Raw genomic sequence first — 23,675 nt, 5'->3', positions numbered from 1 at the left:
CAAAGATAAGTGGGCTCATACTTTGCCCATGGGCTCAAAATCTACCTTAAGGCTCATGAGAACCTTAGGGTCTTCTCTTGCATCTCTGGCCCAAACTTCTTGGAGTCTTCTATCCAATACCCTTGGGGGGTAGGATTGCATCACATGATATCATAAAGATATGCATGGCAATATCAAGGAAACAGCACGTAGTGTGTTTGCTCCATGCCCCTATTTCAGGAACCTATTGGGAGGAACTAAAAGCTTGTTATTTAGTGATAATTCCCAAGGTGGTTGCACATAACTTTCAAAAGTTACTAGAGATATCATCCCCTTTGATATCAAACGTTGTGGCGGTAGGGACTACCAGCGACAATGTATCATCAAAGAGAAAAACTCTAGATGAGGTTTCACTGTCATCAAGCAAGTCGATGACTTAGCATGATCACAGATTCACCTCCACTTCCTATGTTCCCATGGACCCAAGTGTAGGGCCCTTAATAACTCACAGTGTGTGCAAAAAGTGCAGGTGTCGTGTATGCATAAAATGAATAAATATTTATCAATGCATGTATTAAATAAACAACTACACAAAATATAAAAGCATCAAAAGAGTTACATGAATACAAGAACATAAAAGAAAGAAAGGGAAACAAACAAAAGAGAAAGTAATGATAAAAATGCACACAGATTAAATGGCTTAACTCTCTAAAAAGTCCCCAGTGGAGTCACCAATTGTCGCAACCTACCCTTCGGCGGGAGGGAAACACAAGACTTATCGGTGCGTCTTCCAAGGAAGGAAAATGCACAGAGTCGCCACCAACGTTTATTTGAGGAAAATGTTAGAAAAACTGAAAAGGGGTCTACAAATTTGAAGGATAAAAGGTTCAGGAGTTGCTTACGTGCGGGGAAGGTATTAGCACCCCACGCGTCCGCCTCAAGGGATGGTAGTCCTTTAATCAAATGCGCAAAATCATGACTTCAATATTCATTTATTTTCCCTTTTTTATGTTTTTTTTTTTACTTTTTCGGGTTGACAAGAGCATGACTCTTGCTCCTATGTATCCTCAATTGCGATGAGGAACTCAGACCTACGTAGTTCTTTGAAAGCCAGAAAGTTACCCGTAAGGTTGATTTTAGACTTTTGAAAGGTTCATTTTAACCGATAAAAGTAAAAGAGATTGCTAAGGAGTTGGACCTTGAAAGGATTCGAGCAATTTTTGTGGATAAAAGCTTGATTATGTGTTGATTTTAGCTTTGGTTTCACTTGGTTACTTTCAAACTCATAAAAGAGGACTTGCAAAGTAAATGACTGGTTGAAACTTTATTTTTCAATCATTAACCGAGGTTATAGCATAAATGATCGATTGAATTTTTATTTTACAAAGATTAAGTGAGATTAAAACATAATTAATCGATGGAAACTCACTTTTCAATGATAAAAATGAGATTACGGCACAATTAATCGGTCGAAACTTGCTTTACACAAGGAAATGAGATCACTGATGGTAGAAGAATGGAGATAAAGATGCAAAAAGCAAGAGTGGACCCCTAAGGGTGCATAAAATGAATTCACAATTTCAAAAAATAAAAACTAATCGGTCGATGAACAAAGAATGATGAAGAACGATCCCAGAATCGATCACGAAAACGTTACGGAAGCATTTTTTCTTCTTTTTTCTCCTTTCTCTCACCAATTTCACTCTGAACCTCTTAATATCAAGTGTTAACCCCTTCTCCTCAGCCCCCTCATGCCTATTTATAGAAAATGAGAGGTGGAGGTTGCATAGCAGCTCGCTCAGGTGAGCTCAGCTCGCCCAGGCAAGTTGTTGGCTTCCTCTAGAAGTAACCTTGCTCACCCAGGCGAGCTGTTTACTTCAGCCTTAAGCTTTCTAGTGGGCCTAAGGGCTGAAAAATGCCCCAAAAGTGACCCTTTTGCCCTTCTTTTGGGTATTTTGCATATTTCCTTTCGAAATGTCGAAAAAACCTTACGGATTGCACGACAATTGGTGTTAAGTAGCTCAATTCGACTAGCAAGAATCCAAACGTTTGTAAATGATCGTCCCCGGACGAAATTAGGGTATGACAAAGGAAAATCATTTTGCAACAAAAGGTGATATAAAAAAAGCACTCCTTCTTAAACAATCTTTCTACCTTCTCCTACCAAGGGAAACATCCCTTAGCACTGCCATACCTCTTGAGCTTGAGGTTATTCCTCAAGTAAAGGAGTTGTTGGATAAGTGTTTGGTTCGTAAGAGCTTAACTCCTTGTGCTTTGTTGGTGCCAAAAATAAGTATTATGAGGCACCGTATCCCTATGATAGGTGGTATGATGAATGTGTTGAGTGGTACAACTCTCTTTTATAAAATTACCCATGCATCCAACACCTTCATGATTGACATACATAGGGACTCATTAGGTAGGTTTGTTCTTATTTTTAGTTTCAATACAAACTTAGGTGCTCCTATGGAACACCTTAGGTTTGTCGTACTTTTTGGTAGGAATAATCAACATAAAAATATAGAAAAAGATATGTTTTATTGCATCACTTTCCTTAATTTTTCAAATAGTGATCAAGTGGTTCCCACGAACCCTAAGAGAATAAAGTTCATTCCTGAATGGCCCACTCTACCAAGTATAAGGAAAATTTGGGGCTTCCATGACTTAACAAACTTTTACAAAAGGTTTGTCCCATATTTTTCTATACTTGTAGCACCACTCATTGAGTTGGTGAGGAACCATGTTCCCTTATGGGAAGATGCATAGGAAATGGGTTTTTAGACCTTACCTAACTCCAACATACCAAACACCACCAATATATATGTTTTTATTTTTTTTACAGGTGTTGAGGGAAGATGCCTAGAGTTTCAAGAACCTCTGGATTTGAGGTCAAATCCTTTTCAAGGGGGAGGGAATGATGCAATCCTACCCCCCAAGTGTATTAGATAGAAGACTTCAAGAATATTGGGCCAGAGATGCAAGAGAAGGCCCTAGGGTTCTCATGAGCCTTAGGGTAGATTTTGGGCCCATGAGCTAAGTATGAGCCCACTTATCTTTGAAAATATTAGATTAAGGTTTCATTATTTTTGGGTCTTGTATTTGGGGCTCCATAGTATAGGGAGGGTACCCTAGTAATGTAGGATTTTTCAACCCTTGTATTTTAGGACACCTAGACTAGTTTTTGTATTAGGGGTAGTTTTGTAATTTCACATGCACTAAGTGCACTACTTGATGTGTGTGTGTGTGTGTTGGGAGAGAAATTTAATTGAATTGGGAGAAGCCCAATCCAATTAAATTTTGGACCATCCTAAGCGAGAGGTGAGCATTTGCTTGCTACAGCCCATTGTCACATCGTATAGTCACACTTTGTGCATGTCCTTCATGCTTTACATGCCTCATGACACCTAAGCACCCTTAGTGGATAATCCTGGACTTGATCTTGGATTAGTGGGCTGAACCATAGCTAAAATTCACTAATCATAATTAGTGAAATTTTGGCTCCAAATTTGGCTCCACCAATTCAAATTCAAATTCAAGTGAAATTTGAATAGATTTTCAAATTTCCCTCCAATTTTGTGATACTTATGCTATAAATAGAGGCCTTGTGTGTGCATTTTTTTCAACTTTGATCATTTGAGAATTACACTTCAAAGTTCAGACCTCATTTAAGGCACAAAATTTTGTGCTCCTTCTCTCCCTCTCCCTCCACTCATCTTCTCCTTCCTTCAAGCTCTTATACATGGCTTTCTATGATGGTGAGCTTCTTCTTGACTCATCTTCTCCTTGAAGTTGCATCTCCAATCATCTTTCTTCCTTCTCCATTCTGTTGCCATTGATATTCAAGAAGCAAAGGACTCCATTGATGAAGAAGATCCAAGGCCTACAAGCTCCATATGAAGCTACATCAATAAAGACAAAGAAAGTTGAGTCCTATGAAAACATAAAGATAGAGGGTGTTGAGTCCTATGAAACTTAAAGACGAAGACATTGAGTCCTATGAAAACACAAAGGCAACGGACATTGAGTCCTATGAAAACACAAAGGCAACGGACATTGAGTCCTATGAAACATAAAGACAGAGGACATTGAATCCTATGAAACTTAAAGACGAGGACGTTGAGTCCTCTGAAAACATAAAGATAGAGGATGTTGAGTCCTATGAAAACACAAAGACAAAGGACGTTGAGTCCTATGGAAACATAAAGACAGAGGATGTTGAGTCATAGGGAAACATAAAGATAGAGGACATTGAGTCCTATGAAACATAAAGACAAAGGACATTGAGTCCTATGAAAACATAAAGACAGAGGACGTTGATTCCAAGGAAACATAAAGGCTGAGGAGGTTGAGTCCTATGAAAAATAAAGAAAGAGGATGTTGAGTCCAATGAAACATAAAGACAAAGGTCATTGAGTCCTATGGAAACATAAAGACAGGGGATGTTGAGTCTTATGAAAACATAAAGACAAAGGACGTTGAGTCCTATGAAAAAATAAAGACAGAGGACGTAGAGTCCTATGAAACATAAAGGCAAGGACGTTGAGTCCTATGAAACTAAAAAGCAAAAAATTTTGAGTCCTATGAAACATAAAGGCAAGGACGTTGAGTCCTATGAAACTAAAATCAAAGAACATTGAATCCTGTGAAACATAAAGGCGATGATGTTGAGTCCTATGAAAACATAAAGCAAAGGACGTTGAGTCCTATGAAACAAAAAACAAAGGATGTTGAGTCCTATGAAACATGCCAATAGGTACTAGTACCCAAGGGCTCAATCTTATAAGAAAGCAAGAGGTTGACTCTTTGAGAGGGCTAATCAAAAGATAGGACATTGGATTTTTGAAACTGGCATATAAAGAGAAATATATGCCTGATATGAAACATGAGTTTTGGGATGTAGAGGCATGCAAACTTTGTCATGAAATGCAGTAAATGTAGGCTTTGTATCAAGCAATGTAATGCAAAAGGTTTTGAATCATGAAAACTGTGCAATGCTCATGACATTTTTCCCTTTTTTGTGATTTTTTTGTGTGAAAAACACAAATTGATTGTCTCTTTCTAAAAGACGTGATAATTCATGCAACCTCATCCTATCTTTTGCAAATCTCTTCTGGGACTCCCTCAAAGTGTATGTTTTGATTTAATCACTTGACAATTTTTGAGTGAAGACAGTGGAGCCATTTGACATCTAATCAATCAATTGAAATATTGATCCTAGGGTTCATCCCTTTCTTTTTGTTTAAAAACTTTGATTATTCTGTACAGCAAGGAAATATAAGGCTTTGGGACCTACCGTGTGCACCATTGAAGGATGGCAATGGATTGTTACACTTTGGTATATAACCAAGTGAAACTTTCCTGATTTAAGATCATAGAGTGATGCCATGGGTATGTCGATCCCACTGAAAGTTAATGACTTGGGCTGATCCCGAAAGAATTTATATAACAAAGGCTACCCTTGGATTCAAAAGGAATCCTAAGGACTTTGCGTGAGCTACTAATGTCAGATGTACCCTACTATCACAATTGTCTTTGGGCATCTTCCATAAGCTCCAGGTCAAATAAATTAGCTTCTCAATGCAAGTGCAAACCTCAGGGATTCTCCTTTTTTTGTTTTGTTTTTTTAACAATCACAAGCGTGTGTGGGTTCCATTCCAGAATCCAAACTTAAAAGCAAAATTAGTCATCTGTCACAATATAGGTCACGACAGGAAGGCGAAATAAAATTATCAGATAAATAAATAAATTGTTTTTCAAAAAATAGAAAAATTGGGGAGTCACCATCAAAGTTTATTTAAAGAAAACGTTGGAAAAACCAAAAAGTATAAGGAATGGCCTACTATTGGAGAAAAAGGATTTGAGAGTCGTTTACGCACGGGAAAGGTGTTAGCACCCCACGCATCTGTCATGAAAACGACAACCTTTAATCGAGTGCGCTTAAAAAATAAAGTGACTTTTAATTATTTATCTTCCCTCGAAAACATGAATTATAGTTTGTTATATTTTCTTTTATCTAGAAAGGGAAATCAAATTTTTATTTTTAGAAACAAAAGAGATTTTATTTTATTTTTAGATTTTTTTTGGGATCAACAAGGGATTTGCCCTCGCTCAGACTTACGTAGTTCTTTATAGAAAAAGAGGTTGCGTGTTGAGTTGAATTTATTTTATTTTATTTTGAAAGATTTTGATTTTGTGGTAAACTTTGTGAAGTCAAGCAAGTCGGAGACCTGGCATGGCATTCACAAAATTTACTCACACTTTATTGAAACACTGCCAAGCAAGCCGGAGACCCAACATGAAATGCACGGAAAAAAAGAGAATTGAGTGATCATTTATTTGAGAATGTTACCTTTTTGGAAAAGACTTTAGTTTTGTGGTAAACTTTGTAAACTCAAACAAGTCAGAGACCCAACATTCATTCACAAAATTTACTCACACTTTATTGAACCACCACCAAGTAAGTCGCAGACCAAGCAAGGAGTGCACATAGTGTAAGCATGTACTAAAGAATGTTAATGCGGATTTGCAAAAATAAATAAATAAATGACATGTGCTATGAAATCAGATAAATGGAATGGAAATGGAAATGGATAGAATAGAAGTGAGGAGTACACTTAGTAATTAAGGATGCAAGATTAAAAAATGGGGGAAAATAAAATGAATAACGATATCTACAATGCATTATTAAGTAAACTAACTAACTAGACAATGATTGAAAAATCACATTGAAGAATAAAATAAACGATATAAACCATACAGAAATAAAATAAATAAAAAAAGAACTATCCACTAATATTTATAATTATTTTAATTTTCCTTTTTTTTCTTTTTTCTTCTTTTCTTTTTTTAAAAAAATTCAAAGGGTTGACTTAGACTTAGTCAACACTGGCGGAGTACTGACATGGCGGGCCTAGTCACCATCTTAAGTGGCAGGGATGTACTTATAAAGAAAGGTGTGTAACCGTAAGAAAAAAAAAAGTTGAGCCCAAAATGAAAATAGTGCATGTGTGGAAAAAGAGTGTAAATAGCGATCATATTTTATTTCAGGTTTTCCACAAAAATGGCTAGGCCCAAAACAATAAAAAAAAGTGCATGTATTAAAGACGTGTGTGAGTTTATTTCAGATTTTGAAAAATGGGCTGGGCCCAAAACGGCACCGCAATTGGAGAAGCCACCACGGAGGGTGGCGCGCCTCCCCGACACCACTGGTGCATGGTGTCGCGGTGCGAGGCCACCACAGGGACAACGGCAGTGGCGATGACACGGAAGAGGCATCGCAATGGTGGCGTGAGTTTCACTGAAAAACTAAAGAAGGAAGAAACAAAATGCGAAAAAAGCCAAGAAAAAAGCCAACATCACCATGTACAGATCTCGACAACGACCATGGAACTTGCCTACAAGACAAACGACAAAGCTAGAAGATAAGAACCTAGAAGAAGAAGAGAGAAAGGAGAAGAAGAGCATGAGAGAGAATGAGGGAATTAGGAAATTACCTTGTCCTTAACCCATTTTGGTGGAAAAAAACCATTATGTTTACGTCTTTTTCCTTGTTCTTTTTTAACTTTTTTCTAAAAAAAAATAGGGTAACTTCATAATCATGCATTAATTTGGTTAAATATAGTAACCACTATTGCTTTATGACGACGGATTAAAATTCAATTATTAGGTGATTCTTCAAATTAAATGAAATTTATTAGTTAATTTGTTATTATTTATATTGATTTGATAATTTTGTAAAGATAAATTTAATATATTTAAATTGATGTGATATTCTGTTTTTACACATAGAAATTTATTTTAAACCAATTTAAAATACGTAAATTGGACTGTATTAACTCTCTTTGCTATGATGCATAATTTGTCTTCCAATTTACGTTAATTTTGACCTTATAATTTCGACTTTAGTTGCTGTTTATTGTGAGTGATTGTATTTTTGCAGTTAATTATTTAAATTGGGGAGTGAAAAAAATAAAGAAAGTATTTGAATTATTTCATATGATTTTTAATGTACCTTATCAAGTATTCATGAAGGGAATACAGTGAATATTTTCATAGGTGAATATTTAAAAAATATTTCAATGTAAATTAGTAATAAGGTATAACTAAAAATTATCCGAAATACAATAGATATAATAGGTTGGCACACATCAGTTTAATATAGTAGAATTTTTAACATATTATTAATCTATAAAATTTTGAAATCAATTTGAATCCAATTTTTAGTTTATAATATATTTTTTTAATTAATAAATATTAAATTAATTTTCATACAAGCACAAAATCCCCCCCCACCCAAAACTTTAAGGGATAATTAGGTAATTTCAAATGCAAAAAAGTAACAAAAATATAAACTTTAAAATATAATTAAATGATTGTTTTGAATCACCATCAATTTTTAATCTAATCTAATCTTATGTATAGAATAATATTTTAAAATATCTAATCAAGAATAATATTAGATTATAATCGGACAATTTGAAATTGCATGCTTAAATATGATAATTGTACTTTCAATTTCAAATTTTAGATGAAACGCTTCCCTCTTTTTGAAACCTTTCCTCAGAAATGTTTCTCTCTCCTCCCAAAGAGCCGTTTTTTAATTTAATATAGCAATCATTCTTCTAAAAAATTATTTGTTTTGCTAACAGGGAAATGATTTGGAGTCTTGTCCAAACCTTTTTTTCTTATATGTTCCTTATGGAGTCTTCTCAACTTTATTATTTTTAATTATTAAAAAAATTATAAATGCATTCTTAATTTTAAAATAAATGCTTTTTGAAATTGATAATAGTTGGGGTTAAATAATAAATTCATGTTTTCCAATTTTAATTAATTAAAAATTAATATAAATGACTTAAATTTTCAATTAAAAATTGAGTAGATAATTTTTTTTATACTATTACATGCAAATTTAAAAAATTACTACATCTTAGAGTAAGAAGTTAATCCGTGCATCGAACGGCTAACACACTAGTTAATGAGAAAATAGTAATTCTTAGAGAGAAAAAAATATTTAAAGATAAGAATTTCAAATTTATAACAGTGGAACATGTAATTCAATTAAATATGTTACATAATTTACTCCAAACAATACTCTGGGAACTCTTTCATACGGACAACAGTGATTTGAAAGATCCTTGAAGTTGAAGCATAACAAACTTGGTCCAAATCCTCAGAGGCATGAGACTAGTTGTCATCGTCAAATTGGTATATAGCTGTGTCGCAAGGTAAGGGAGCTTTATCTCATACTCAGCATCACAGTCACAGGAGAGAACAATTGGCCACCATTGCACCATTACGAGGTATGAAAAAAGACCAGTTAGTCACTATCGAAATCACCATGCTTTAGCCACTAGACTAGAAGGAAGCCCCAAAGACTTGAAATCAGAAGAGGTTGGTCCATAACAAAATAAAAAAATGGATATGGGCATGAGAGAGATGGGAAACGGGATTTCAAAATTTTGTGGGAGAGCTTTCCCATCCATTGAGGATGATATTTTGTGGATCCAAGTCAAATTAATAAATAAAGACTCTTAAGTATTTTAAAATATAAAACTATATTCATAAGAAATATAAACATAATTTTATCGAATTGAAAGATCTATAAAAGATTTTGTCGAATTACATTAAGTTAATTGACATGTTCGAAATTGTAAATTTAAGAATAATATTGTTGTGTTTGGTAGCATTGAAATATATATAAAAAAGAAATCTAAAGAAGTGAAGTGAGAATAAATATACAGACTTTCATCGTTTGGTATCAAAAAAATAGAGTGCGTAAGTCGCACACAAATATTTTCATGATGATATACCAAGAAATATGTAGAAACGTAATTCTTCTTAATGACCACTTTATCGATTACGTTCATGACATAATCAAATAAGCCATGCACACATAAAATAATCGACCATAAGGGGGGCTTTGTTAAACATCAAGAAAAAAATTATCTAGAATAAGGATAAAATGATATTTTTGGAAACATTATATTTTTTCTTTTTCATTCTTTCAAATCAAACCATCTTAAAATTTATTTTCATTCTATATCTCTCCAACCAAACAATCTTTATTTATATTCTATTTATTTTTTATTTTTCTTCTCTCCACTTCTTTCTTACCTATTTCTTTTTCTTCTTTTTACTTTCTCTCTATCAATCATATTGTTGATTTGGGAAAACGAGCTCCGAATAATGTTCCTCGTGTTTTGCGAATTTGCCAAGAAAAAAAATAATATAGTCCCAAAATTATTAGGAGTATACAAGGTTTGATTTTAAAAAGAATAAAATAAAATCAAACTGAATCATTTTGATGGATAATTTAATCCAAACTATTTTGCATTAGACATAAAGGTTTCTTAACTGAATTGCTTCTAGATTGGCGCTGAACTAGTTGTGAACTAATTCTAAATTGAATAATTTCTATAATGATTTTAAAGGTTGAATAAGTATTTTTCAATTCATAGAAATTAAACTCGGATGCTATAAGATTTATACTAATTTATATAAGTTATTCCATTAACTGTGTTAGATCTAAAATCGTTTAAAAAAATTTGTAAATATTTCTTGAAAATTTTATTCATATACTAGTATATAGGCAATATTCAAAATGAAATTCACAAAAATACTACTACTAACCTGAATGATTAGCTTGAGCAAAAACCATAATTACCCAAACATTTCACCTTATCGAGATTCAGGGTATGTGGGGCGGTATTGCACAAACACACAGTTGCAGCAGACTACTAGGAGTAATGGAGCAATGTGGCATCGGAAGCAGTGGCAGAAAGGTAAAAGTTGAGTGGCTCCCACACGTTTTTTGAGGACCACCACTCTGATCAAAATCTGACCCAACTCCCCAATCCCAATTCCAACCTTTTCTTTTCTTTCAAGTTTTTGTTTTAACCCAAAAAACGGGGACCACACAACAGCTCCGCGTGACCTCTGTCTCTGTCTTCTGTCTTCTGTCTCTCTGTCCGTCCATCAACGCAATGCTTCTTTAAGCCGCCGGCAGGCACCTCTCGCTTCTTTCTTTCTTTTTCTTTCTTTTTTATTAAGAAAAAATTTAAGTAAATGAAATCTCAAAAGACTTATTAGAATCACGGTAAGTCTCACCACTAAAGTTTTTAGTAGGATACTTAACTTTCTTAAGGCCACCGGCACAATTTATTTTGGAAAATAATTTAATAAAAATTATCATATATATATATATATATATATATATATATATATAAAGAAATTAATAAAAAAAAATGGAATAATGGATTCAAATACACAAAAATAAAATGTGTAATGTATAAAATTGTAAAATAAATACTTATGATTTTATTAAAAGAAAGGATACATTTACTTATTTCAAATGAGAATAAATTAAGAGGTTCAACCACATATAAACTAAAGAGTGTAATATATTATGATTTTATTAAATTGAGGAGGTGCATTATCTACCTCATTTGTGAATAGTTGTTATTGTTATTATTTATATATTATTTTCTTTGGATTGATATATAAATAAAAATAATTAATATCACATTAAATAAGAAAATTAATTAATATAATTTAATTTTTCTAATTTTAAGAAAAAAGTAAATTTATTTTTAAAATATCCTTCGTTTAAATTTATTATCATAAATAAATATGAGCCAGTATAAATAAAATTAAAATTAAATGAAAAATATTTTAAAAATAATAAAATAAAATATAATAAACTAAATTTATTTATATTCAAGTTTAACATACAAATTCATTATATATATATCAAAACAATTTTCAAAAACAAGAAAAATCAAATATACATTTTGAAATATAAATTTATTTGTTAGCAACCGAATGGATGTTTATTGATAAATGCTTCTTTCTTTCTTCCGTAAGCCCTATTGATTCCGCTGTTCAATTCATTCGCTCATCACTGTTGTGTTGTGTTCGGTTGGAGCGAGCCCCACCTCTGAACGTGATTCAATTGCCCTTGGCCCGCACTCCTAAATCTTGTGCAGTACTATGTTGTGGTCCATGAAACCTCGTTGAGACACGTGCCGCCCGTGGGTGCTCACGTCCCTATCGGGTTGGGTAGTGGCCAGCCCAGCAGCCCACTGCCACTACTCCTCTCATACGTCGTTTTGGGTTTTGGGTCCGCTGGGAATAAAAACTAAAAAGAGAGTGAGAGTCTTTGTGCCATTATTAACAGCTACAGCGTTCAGACGAGTTTTTCAATTCGATCAACAATAAAAAAAGTAACTAAAAATTATTTATTTGATTTCTCCAATTATATCAACTTTACTTTTCATTTTTATTTTTATACAAGCATTTTGATCCTTGTTATTACATAAATTTTACCTTTTAATTCTTGTCAATTTTTAATGATAAGGACTTAAAAGAACCTCAAAGTGCTTGCATATAAAATTGAGAGTGTTTGGATATAAAATTAAAATGAATGATTTTTAAGTATAAAAACTAAAGAGTAAAATTTTGCGACTCAAATGAGTAATTATTTCAAAATTAATATACATGATATTATTTGTATTTTTTCTGTGATAACACGTGTATTCTATATAAATATTTAATTTAATTATATATTTAAGATTTGACTTTCATGTCATTAATTAAGTTTGAATAATCTTATACTCCCTTTATTTTCTTTTATAAGAAAAAAATCATAATTTTTTGTTCTCTTTTTTAAGTAAAGTTTGATTATTTTTGTTTCATTTAATGATGTTATATTTAAAATACTCTTTATTTAAAAGAGATTTATGTTTGAACTTATATATAAGCAAAAATAACTAATTTCACATTAATTAAAAATTTAATTGATATTATTTAATTTTTCTAATTTTGAGTAAAAAAATAATGTTATTTTTAAAATATACTTTATTGGAATTTGTTATCGTGAATAAAAAAGAATTCATGAAAATAGAATGTTAATTAATTTTTTAGTCCTCTAATTTATTATTTAGGTTCAATTTGATCGTTTCATTTTTTTAGATTTAATTTGGTTATCTAATTATTAAAATTGATTCAATTTAGTCTTCTGGTTTTTTTTTATTCAATTTAGTCTTCTGGTTTTTTTATTCAATTTAGTGTTCTAACTTTTAAAATTAAATCATTTGTTGTTGGAAAATGTGTATTTGTGATGGTTTTGAATCGCACAGGGAATATGATTCCTTATAATTTGGACTGAATGATCAAATTGAATTAATTTAGAAAATTAGAAAATTAAATTAAAAAAAAATTAAAAGACTAAATTAAATTTAAAAAGTAAATTAGAGGACTAAAAAATTAATCTAACCAAAATAAAAATAAAATTAAATAAATGATATTTTAGGGATGACAACAATAAATAAAATAAAATAAAATAATTTTATTTATATTTATGTTTAATATATAAGATCACTTTTTTACGTATATATATAAGTTTAGAGAGAGTATTAAGTTATAATGAATGATAATTTAAGAAAAAAATATTTTTTAATTAAAAGTATTATAATTTAATTAACTAATTTTTTATAAGTAGTAATTAATTTTTTTTTTCTTAGAGTACTTATTAATTCGATACCTAACACTTGTATTTTTAATTTATATCCACCAATGTCCGTGTGTTTAGTTTTACGATGAGAATAATGAGAACTGTTGATTTTTATAATCTAAGTGTATACAAGAATTATTAGTTTGTCTAGTGATCACCAAACTACTCCGCAAGGTAAGAATATGTACAAAAATATTACTAATATAAGAAGAAAAAGTAATCCATAGAAAGGAGATGAATGGCACAAGTCCCCACGAGATTACCTTGAAAGTAGGAAATTTTAATAATAATTTTTTCTTTAAATAGAATAAAAAAATAATTTACACTAAAACAAATTTATCTTTTATTAGAAATTAATATCAGAACTAAAATAGAAATATTAAAACTAAAATTTCAATTAAATAAAACATATTTTTTTAAATATTAGTATTAAATGAGAGAAAGTTAACTGAAATTTTTTAATATTTGAAACTAATAAAAAATATTTTTTTTATTATATTTAAGAATAAAGTAATACATTAAAGAAACTTGCTTTTATAAAAAAAATTATAGATATTAAGCAGAAGTGATAAAAAAATATTTTTTGTATTGTAAATTAATATTATTTGTTAGATGAGAAAATAGGGTGGAAATACCATTTTACCATCACAGAATTAATGTGTTATTTTTTTCATCGTAAGTTCACATAATCGATTATATTAGTGTACATAATTGTTATATATTTTGTAGGACACACCGCGCTGTTGGAGTTCAGCATATGCATTGCCTCACCCCACTTTTTCATTCCCACTATGCTTCCATCGTCTCACCTCAACTCTCACTTCTCCCATACTTTTCGATTAAGGGAGCTACCTTTTCAATTTTTCATGCACATCAAGGATGTGTTTGATTTGAGTGAATTTGAGATATAATTGAATTGAGGTATTATAGAAATGAAAGTTGTGAGATAAATGTTTGTTTGGGTGAATATATGCTACAATTTTTAAAAAAATTGGGGGATCCCATGGATAAAAATTTCATTCAAAATGATATGAAAGGGAGTGACAGTGTTGGTTGGTGAGAAAAAAGTCTCATCATTTTAAAATTGTCCGGCGAATGCTTGATTAAATAATTGATTATAATGTAAGCATAATCAGTTGTATATCCATTGAATCGTTCGAATTATATAGAGTTGATCTCATATTTATAACACAATAATTATGCTTATAACATAATTGATTAGATGGTAAGATAAAGTTGTGTAACTAGTTATATAATTTTCATCATCAACTTACAATGTAATTCTAAAAAGTAATTGTTGCGTATAAAAGGAAAGATGCATGCATGGATGATGGAGGTAAATTGGATATTTGTTTCATCTCTATTTTTTATTAATATTTACCTATTACTTTAATTCAAATTTTTCATCTATTTTATACTCTTTCACTTTCTACTCTTTTTCACCTTTTTTCATTCTTTTACTTTTCTCATACTTTCATTTCTTTTCACCAAAATGAATACGAAGGGTAATCAATAAAAAATACATATTTTTTTTTTATTTTTCTTCTCAACTCAAAGTCAAAGTCTGCAACAATGAGTCTACTTTTTTTTTTATTTTCGACTACAAATATCTTTGTTTAGAGATAATCATGTTATCAAATATAATTATTATAAATGACAAAACTATATCTATATTTAATCAGTTACATACTCAAGTGATCTAAAAATTCAATAATCTATGTTTTTAAACAAATAATTATATGCTAATTCATGTTAAATCAAATAAACTCACTTTCATTCTCTTCAATTCTTTTAAGTCTCTTTCAATTGTGCCAAATAGAAGCTTAAATTCTTCATAAAAAAAACAAACAAATAGAAACTTAAAAGAGAAATGTAGATAAAATGAAAAAGAAAAAGAAAAATCTAGATGAGCAAGGTAACTGAAAAAGTGACTTGTCACTTCCCAATAATCTATGGCATAAAGGATCCTGTGCTGTGCTTTGCTATACCTACAATTCTTGGATTTTGCTTACTGCTAATCTCGCGCCAATCCCTACGACGCACCTAACATTACCTATTGCCACCCTATTTTGTGCCCTAAACACGACCTAGTACCTTGTGTGACCCGTTCCTTATTTTATTATATATTTTGCGTTAGGATAGTTAGGACTGATTCATCTGTTCTCAAAAGTCCGCATCTTTTCAATTCTAATTTCCCGTCAAACAGTAAAACCGATTTTTTGTCCTTATTTTTAAAGATATCTTTGCCTATCTCCAAGAGAAAATAAATTCAAGAACAACACGTCGGCAGACTGTGTCCTCTCTCGGAACCATATCCTAACACGAAACATTAGTTAAAAAAATGCAAATAGTAGCATTATTCTATTAGGCATAATAATTAAACAAATAATAATAATAATGTCATTATTAGCTGCCTCCAACATCATTGATCAAGCCTTGTCTTATTACACGAAAATCTCCAATAAGGTGGCACCACAAATCCCTCCACGTTATCACCAATCCCACCCTCCGATCCTCTTCACCCTCCCTCCCTCCCTCGATCTTCGTGTCAACACTTCAAAAAGTCTTCCCTTATAGAAGAAAGTGTTTTTCCAAATCCCTTCCCTTCTTCCAAATCCCTTTACTGTCACGTGAAATCTAACACCGAGCGTGTAGATAGTCTATGAAATCCAATTAAATGTTCTTCTGAGAACAAAGAACATAAGATAACAAACAGAAAGCGCTTATAAATGGCTTTCCACGACCATCTACCGCACGAAATCACGTTCCAGCCGTTTACCGAGGAGCAGCAGTTAGGTCAGAGCAGGGACATGCAGCGGCTGCTCCCGCTCTCCGGCGGGGCGCCGACGTGGCTGAACAACAGCACCGCGGCGACGCTCCGCCAGCAGAATTTCCTCCACCTGCAGCCGGAATCCGCCGCAACGACGCAGCAAAACGACGACGTTCGCGGCGGCGGCGGCAGCGGCATGGATCGGAACCGGACCGAGAGCAACTCTGAACCGGATGATTTGGCAGAATACAAAGCGGACATTTTAGGTCACCCTCTCTACGACCAGCTCCTATCGGCGCATGTCTCATGCCTGAGAATCGCCACCCCCGTTGACCAGCTTCCAAGGATCGACGCGCAGCTTCAGCAGTCGCAGCGCGTCGTCGACAAGTACTCCGGCATCGGAAACGGAAACGGCGTCGTCGACGACAAAGAGCTTGATCAATTCATGGTTTGCTCTTGCTTCCTCTCTGACAATCTTAATTTTAAATTACGGTGACAACGAAAAAGTATTTTGAATTACCGTTTCCCCATGACAACTTCAATTATTGTCACATCAACGGCATTTCATAATTTTTTTAACGACCACAATTTAAAATCATGATTGTAATCATTGTTTTGTTCAGTTATAACTTTATCACTCATCCTATTATTCTATATCATAATATATATATATATATATATATATATATATATATATATATATATATATATATATATATATATATATATCAACCCTCTCCATGATGATGATTAATGTTTTCTGTTCTAGTACTCTAATCCACTTTGCAAAGGAGTTACATACAAGATTTGATTTAAGGGCCTGCTTTTTTCCTTTCGGTTGTCGTTTCTTTCTTCTTTTTTCTTCTGATTTTTGAACTGTTAATTAAGATGCTTTTCGTTTGTGTGAATTTGTTATGCTTTGACAAACGTCTTTCATCTAGCTCTTTGTGCCTTTGATAAAGAATTATATTATTAGTATAATAAATTAATATGATAGTACTATTTTAATCTACAACTTGTGTCACATTAATCATGCTATATTTATTTTATTTTTATGATTTCATCTTATCTCTTTATTATTGTATAATTTTGTATTAAGTATAAATATGATTAAATGCTCTTTCTTAAATGGCAAAGGTCAATTCTTTTGTGTCTCAATTTTTTTTTATAATTTTATAATTTTTCTCTTTATTCGGCAAATCCCAGAGGACCTTCCTTTCCTGATTTTCCGGAATTTGTTGTTAGCATTTTGAAAAAAAATAAAAGAAAGGGAACTGTTTGTCGATTATGGTAGAACAGTTACAGGATTGTTGGTTCTAGTGCAAAATCCACGAATTGGACAAAAAAACAAGAGACACAGAGAGGAGAGAAAGAGAGGGGAGAAAAAGTAACATTTCTTTTACATGTTGGAGGGTGGTGTACGACTAGTGAGTAAATGAATCTGATTTGTTCTGGTGTAATGTCGTAATAACGCCATTCAAGGGTGCTTGAATGTGTTCCCTTTATTTCAAAGAGTGCTTTTATGTTTTATCATCTAGAATATCTTAATCTTAATCTTCTTCCACATATGTTTCACTTGTTCATTCTTTTTAGGATGAAAACTTAAAGCGGTGGTTAAGAGTTCTTGAATTCTTGTAGAATACTATGTTGATAACCATTCTCGCCAAGTTTCTTTCTTTCCCCCTCGTATACGTTACTTGTTTGGCCAACTATAATAATGAATTCATGGGACCTAACTCGTTATTATAGTTGTCCTCCATTGGATAGCAGTTGGTGTATCTATTTATTTATTGATTAACGCATAAACCAATCCAAGTTTATTCATTTTCAGCGTCCAATATTCAAACTTGTTAATCACTTCACATAGTATAAGAGAGGCAAAGATGATGAAGATTAAAACAAATTCAATATTTGATTAATGAATGAGCTAGCTTGCATTAACCAGACATCACGATCTACCTTATTACTAGCTAGCTTGTTACTAAGTCAATGCAACGATAAAAACAACAACAAAAAAAGAAGATTTATTTGTTGAAGTTTAGCACCTTGTGTACGGTGTATATGTTCAATTACATATAACCTATTGCATTTCCCTTCTTAATGTTTTGGTTTGGATATTCTTTAGAGGAGTACTAGCAAAACACTCTTTCTAGCACACATTCTATTATCAATTAAAATTCATTGAAAATTATAAAATTAAGAATCACACATTAAATAAGAGGTAAAGTTCATCAAAATTTTATATTTTTTAATAAATTTCAGTTAATAATAAAAATGTGTTTAAAAGAATGTGCTACTGACATTTTGTCTATTTTTGACTGGTTCCATGATTGAGTTTAGTTTACAGGACAATGGGCTTATTTCACATTGCTCCTTAATTTACATGTTTTGCTCTTTTTTTTTGTTGTTGTTGTAGACGCATTATGTTATACTGCTCTGTGCTTTCAAAGAACAATTGCAACAACATGTACGTGTTCATGCTATGGAAGCTGTTATGGCTTGTTGGGAGCTGGAACAATCTCTACAAAGCTTGACTGGTAAGTTTCAACTATCACAGAAACTAATCTTTGTTTGAATCCTCCATGTTATTGTATTTTATAAATTATAAATTATTGTCCTCATAATATTTTGTTAGTAAAAAAGTTGAGGAGAGGAATAAAAGTAAAATTGGAGGCTACACAACCCCCAGAGTGGTAACCTTTCCTCTTCCGAAATGCGTCCCTTCAATTGTTGAACATATTATTTAATATTTAAGAACTTAATTTCATTCCAAGGGGACGAGAGATGGCGATGGGTATATTTCACTAAAAGTTGAGTGAATAAATTAAATTTGAAAAAGAGAGAAAGAAGTCCAGTTGAAAAGAAATGAAAAAAAAAACTCTCATCATATTTATAAACTAAAGATAACTATAAATGCTAAAATAATAAATGTTGCTCAAGCTTATAAGAAAATTTTAAATGCATCTATAATTATATCGAACTAATTAAAGTAATGGTTTTAATCATGGTTAAATAGGTATTAGTTAAGTAATATTATTTTAATTTTTTAATATTATATGCAATATTAAGTGAAAAATATGTTTGAACCTATTTCTACTTCCAACTAATGTTTAATACTATTATCACTTGTTTTTTATAAAAAAATATTAGAGATAATATTATTTAAAAAATATATATTTTGTTACCGAGTCACCAAATGGTTGGAAATGAGTGATGTGAAGTTCTTCAAAAGGACCCAAATTGTGAGTCCAAAACAATGTTTTTTTTTTTGTTTTTTTAATAAATAAAAAAAGAAGAAAAAAGTCTCTTTCCAACAAGCTGCTCTGAATTTATGGCTCGTTTGCTCATGCCTAGTTATATTCGATTTTGAACCCATTTACTCGATTTTATACCTGCTTTTCGTAGGCTCCGATTTCAGGACTAAATAAGCCAGTCTTATGTTTGATTCCCATTTGGACTGTTCTGACCAGTTAGTCCAGTCCAATCTTAAAAACCAGGATTTTAGACTAACCACAGCCTGTGTTTTGTACAGGTTTTCTTAAAAAATTCAAAGTGAGAAACAGAAAAAGAGAAGAAAAATAATGATATTATACTGTGTAATAGCTCACACGCGACAAACTGGATATATATATATATATATAATTTCTACACCTACACTAAAAAAAAATTATTGGACTACATTATTTTTACCTTAATTTTATCATATAAAAATTATGCACGTAATTGTCTAGATAGTCCAGTCCAAAAAATATTGCTGGACTACATTACTACTTTTTATTTGTTTGATCAGAAAAAAATGTTAAAATATATATCTTTTAATAATAATAATAATAATAAAATATGCAAATATTATTTCTTATCCTTTTAAGGTTTTAAGTAACCATTTTCAAGCGTGTTGGTGGAGAGGAACATGGATAGCAATGCAAGAGCCATATCATTGATCTTTGAGCTTTAGTTTTCCATTTTCCGTAACAGTTACGACAGTTTTATTAGTATATATTTATGCGTAAAAACTAAAGAGATAATAACATGAATGGAGCGGCATCCAATTAAAATTTAAGATTTCTGCTGAATTTGTTTTCATTTTCATCGATGGTGCTTGTGTGAAAGAAAAGTATTGAATGAAACCATGGAATGTATTATCTTTCTATCATTATTTGGCAATGGCATTCTGTGCATGAACACAAAATAGATGGAAGACGTAAAATGAAGCTATATATATGGTGCATGAACAGGTGTATCTCCCGGTGAAGGAACGGGTGCAACAATGTCCGACGATGAAGAAGATCAGGCAGAGAGTAATGCCAACTTGTTCGAAGGAAGCATGGATGGAGCTGATAGTCTCAGCTTTGGTCCTCTTGTTCCCACAGAAACTGAAAGATCTTTGATGGAGCGTGTGAGGCAGGAGCTGAAGCATGAGTTAAAACAGGTACAGTTATTAAGAATAAACAAACCTAGTATGCGTGACATATTTTTGCGAGAAATTATTGTATGGTGTCAAATTACGCGGTTTGACTAATTTTTATATGTTAGTTGTTATTATTATTATTTAATTAAAAAAGTGCAAAGTTTTTTATATTATCAACCGATCACTATATAAAATAAATTTTATTCTGTCAGTACATATAATTAAATCCTTCAATTATGTCATGCAAAGATTAATAGAAACTATGATTACCACTTAGTAATTTTTAATTTTTGTTGAGAACCAATGAGTGAGTTAGAGTTCTTTACATAACGTCATGTTCTTGACCAGGGTTACAAGGACAAGATTGTGGACATAAGAGAAGAAATTTTACGAAAGAGAAGAGCGGGAAAGCTACCAGGCGACACCACTTCCCTTTTAAAAGCTTGGTGGCAGTCACATTCTAAATGGCCATATCCAACAGTAAGTTTAGACCTCAACACCTATGATTGCTTTTGTACTTATGTTTTCAGAAAGAATGTGTCGTAAGTTTATTAACTTAGATTTATTAAAATATTAAAAAAAATACAACTTTATCGATCACGATACCTATTTTTACAAAATATGAGAATATATAAACAAACTTAGGGTAAAATCCGTTTTCAAGTATCTATATTTATGATGAAATTTGATTTTAGTGTTCAAATTTTAAATTTGATTAATTTGATCTCTTGACTTTAAAAAATAGTAATTTCGTTCCTTATAGTAAAAAATCATTGGTGATGAAGGATGAAAATTACTATTTTTCTAATGTTTAGAATTAAATTGATCAAAGTTAAATTACGAAAAATAATACAAATTTTTGCCAAAAATACAAGGAGTCAATACATATTTTACATATAAGCTTATATTACTTTATTTGTGTCGTGAAGTCATATGTGGGTCATCAATATTTTCAAATTTATTATTAAAAGTTTTAGGGCCAATGATGATAAAAAAGACAACTATTATTCAAGTCATATAAATTGAGTGGAACAGGATAAGATTATTGTCCCAATGTACCTAACTAAGCAATAAGGATTGACCTACATATATGTTGATTTGCTTCGCATTTGTCTCTTCGATGATTGCTGATACTTTTAGTTGCACTCGTGAATGTTCTTTCAGGAAGAGGACAAGGCAAGGTTGGTGCAGGAAACAGGGCTGCAATTAAAGCAGATAAATAACTGGTTCATAAATCAAAGAAAAAGGAATTGGCATACTAATCCGTCGTCTTCTAGTGGCTCCAAAAGCAAACGCAAGAGGTGGGTTTCTAGTTTCTGTTTATAATTACTTTTACTTCCAAAGTAATAATTTCTTTCCTTCTCCTTTTATGTGTTAGAACATATTCTTGCATTGGAATATGCAAACATACAGTTCTAATTTTAAACCAAGCATACCCTTAGTCGCATCTATTTCCAAATTATGCATTATAATTGGAACTATTTTAGATGCTGAATGTTACTTTTTTGTGTAGTAGTGGTGCAGGTGAAACAAGTAACCAGAGCTTCATGTGAATGAACACCTGATTTGAACTGAAAAAAAAAATAGATATATCTCTATTCTTCATTTTATGCAACAATGGTGCGATTCATATATGACCGGAGCTTAGAGGGAAAAACATGAACGGAAATGGTGGAATATGGATGATGAAGGAGTAATTTGTGATACCAACATTTACTTGGGGGGATTAATTAATTACTTGGTTCAATTACAGAAAAACCTAGTATTGTTGTATATGAGGCTGCTGAGTTGATACCTGATACTGTTGCAGGCACTATCTATTTGGTTCAATGGGTATCTATGTATTACTATTACAGTTCAAAGGTTTTTGATAAAAAAAAAAACAACATAGAATCCTTGAATGCGGTGCAAATTAACGATCAGTTTTATTTGTTACACACATAAGTGTCCTACATCTGATATGTGTGGCGATACAGCTCTTGTACTTATAATCCAGTATATCGTTTTTACATGGTTTGGTTTCATTGAGTTCAATGGGTGGTCGCTCTTGTAATTTTACTAATAAACTTCAAATTTAGAGGTTGTTAGATAAGTTTTTTTTTAGAGATAAGTCAAGTATTTACAATAATTTTATATTATCATTTAATTATAAATTAATAATATACATACGATAATTATAATAGTTTTACAATAATTTGTTAATTTTTATAATAGAGAATTCTTACTAATATATTGTTACACATTTTTATGAAAACTTAGACTTTTCTTATTGGTTGGGGATAATTATTTTCCATTTTTTCATATGTGGTCCTTTTTAAATTATTTTTCCAAAAAGAAGTAATTAAGTCGCAACACATGTCACCACTTGTAATATTTTTTAATTGAAGTTATAAATAATTTTATGACTTTAGTTTAATTTTTTTATTTACGATTTAAAGTTATATATGTTTTTTTAACTTTCGATTTTAAAGATGTAAGTTTTGTTTTTTTTTTTTTTTTTAATTTGTAGGACTTTAAGGTTGTAATAGGTTTTTTTAACGCTTAAATTTTTTAATTTTTTATTTACTTGTATATTCTTTTGTATTTTTTTTTCAATTTTTTTAAAAATTGTAAATAATTTTATTTAATTTTTTTAATATCTTTTATATATTTCTTATATGGTTTTATTTAATGTTATATATTTTTAAATATTTTTTTTAAACATTTTATGTAATTTTAGAATAATTTGAAATCTAAAATATTTTTTATATTTAAAATTTAGATAATTTTGTATATTTCAATATTTTTTATATTTAACATAATCATAATAATTGTGCATACAAATAAGTAGACGGTTAATATTTTGTATATTCGATAACATTATTAAAAATTACATAATTTTAAATATAAAAAATATATTAAATAAACAATATTCAAAAGTATATAATATATTTTAAATAAATAAAAAGTTAAATAATACAATATATTTTAAATAAAAAACATATAAAATTGAAAACAAAATAAAA

General features: G+C 31.1%; 1 protein-coding gene across 2 annotated transcripts; it reads left to right on the top strand.

Moving 5' to 3' along the window:
* The first annotated feature begins 15,928 nt into the window (after positions 1–15,928).
* On the top strand, positions 15,929–22,532 carry LOC100816347 (homeobox protein knotted-1-like 2). 2 transcript variants are annotated; one of them, XM_014768145.2, is made up of 6 exons: positions 15,929–16,710; positions 18,679–18,799; positions 20,498–20,691; positions 21,019–21,150; positions 21,835–21,971; positions 22,187–22,532. In XM_014768145.2, the coding sequence occupies exons 1-6, from the start codon at positions 16,222–16,224 to the stop codon at positions 22,221–22,223; spliced, it is 1,110 nt and encodes a 369-aa protein (XP_014623631.1). In that variant the 5' UTR covers positions 15,929–16,221; the 3' UTR covers positions 22,224–22,532. The 2 variants fall into 2 exon arrangements, with proteins under 2 accessions (XP_014623631.1, XP_014623630.1); XM_014768144.3 differs by having other exon boundaries at positions 22,184–22,532.
* Positions 22,533–23,675: the final 1,143 nt, after the last annotated feature.

Source organism: Glycine max, chromosome 15, assembly GCF_000004515.6.
Source record: "Glycine max cultivar Williams 82 chromosome 15, Glycine_max_v4.0, whole genome shotgun sequence".
In the NCBI taxonomy this organism is placed as follows: Eukaryota; Viridiplantae; Streptophyta; class Magnoliopsida; order Fabales; family Fabaceae; genus Glycine; species Glycine max.
Note: the sequence above shows the minus strand (reverse complement) of the source record. Positions and strands in the feature narration are given on the sequence as shown.

Coding starts and splice junctions, on each gene's coding strand:
- LOC100816347 (XM_014768144.3), top strand. CDS start 16,222: ATGGCTTTCCACGACCATCTACCGCACGAAATCACGTTCCAGCCGTTT. Junction 16,711..18,678: donor AAGAGCTTGATCAATTCATG/GTTTGCTCTTGC, acceptor TTGTTGTTGTAG/ACGCATTATGTTATACTGCT. Junction 21,972..22,183: donor TCCAAAAGCAAACGCAAGAG/GTGGGTTTCTAG, acceptor TTTTTTGTGTAG/TAGTGGTGCAGGTGAAACAA.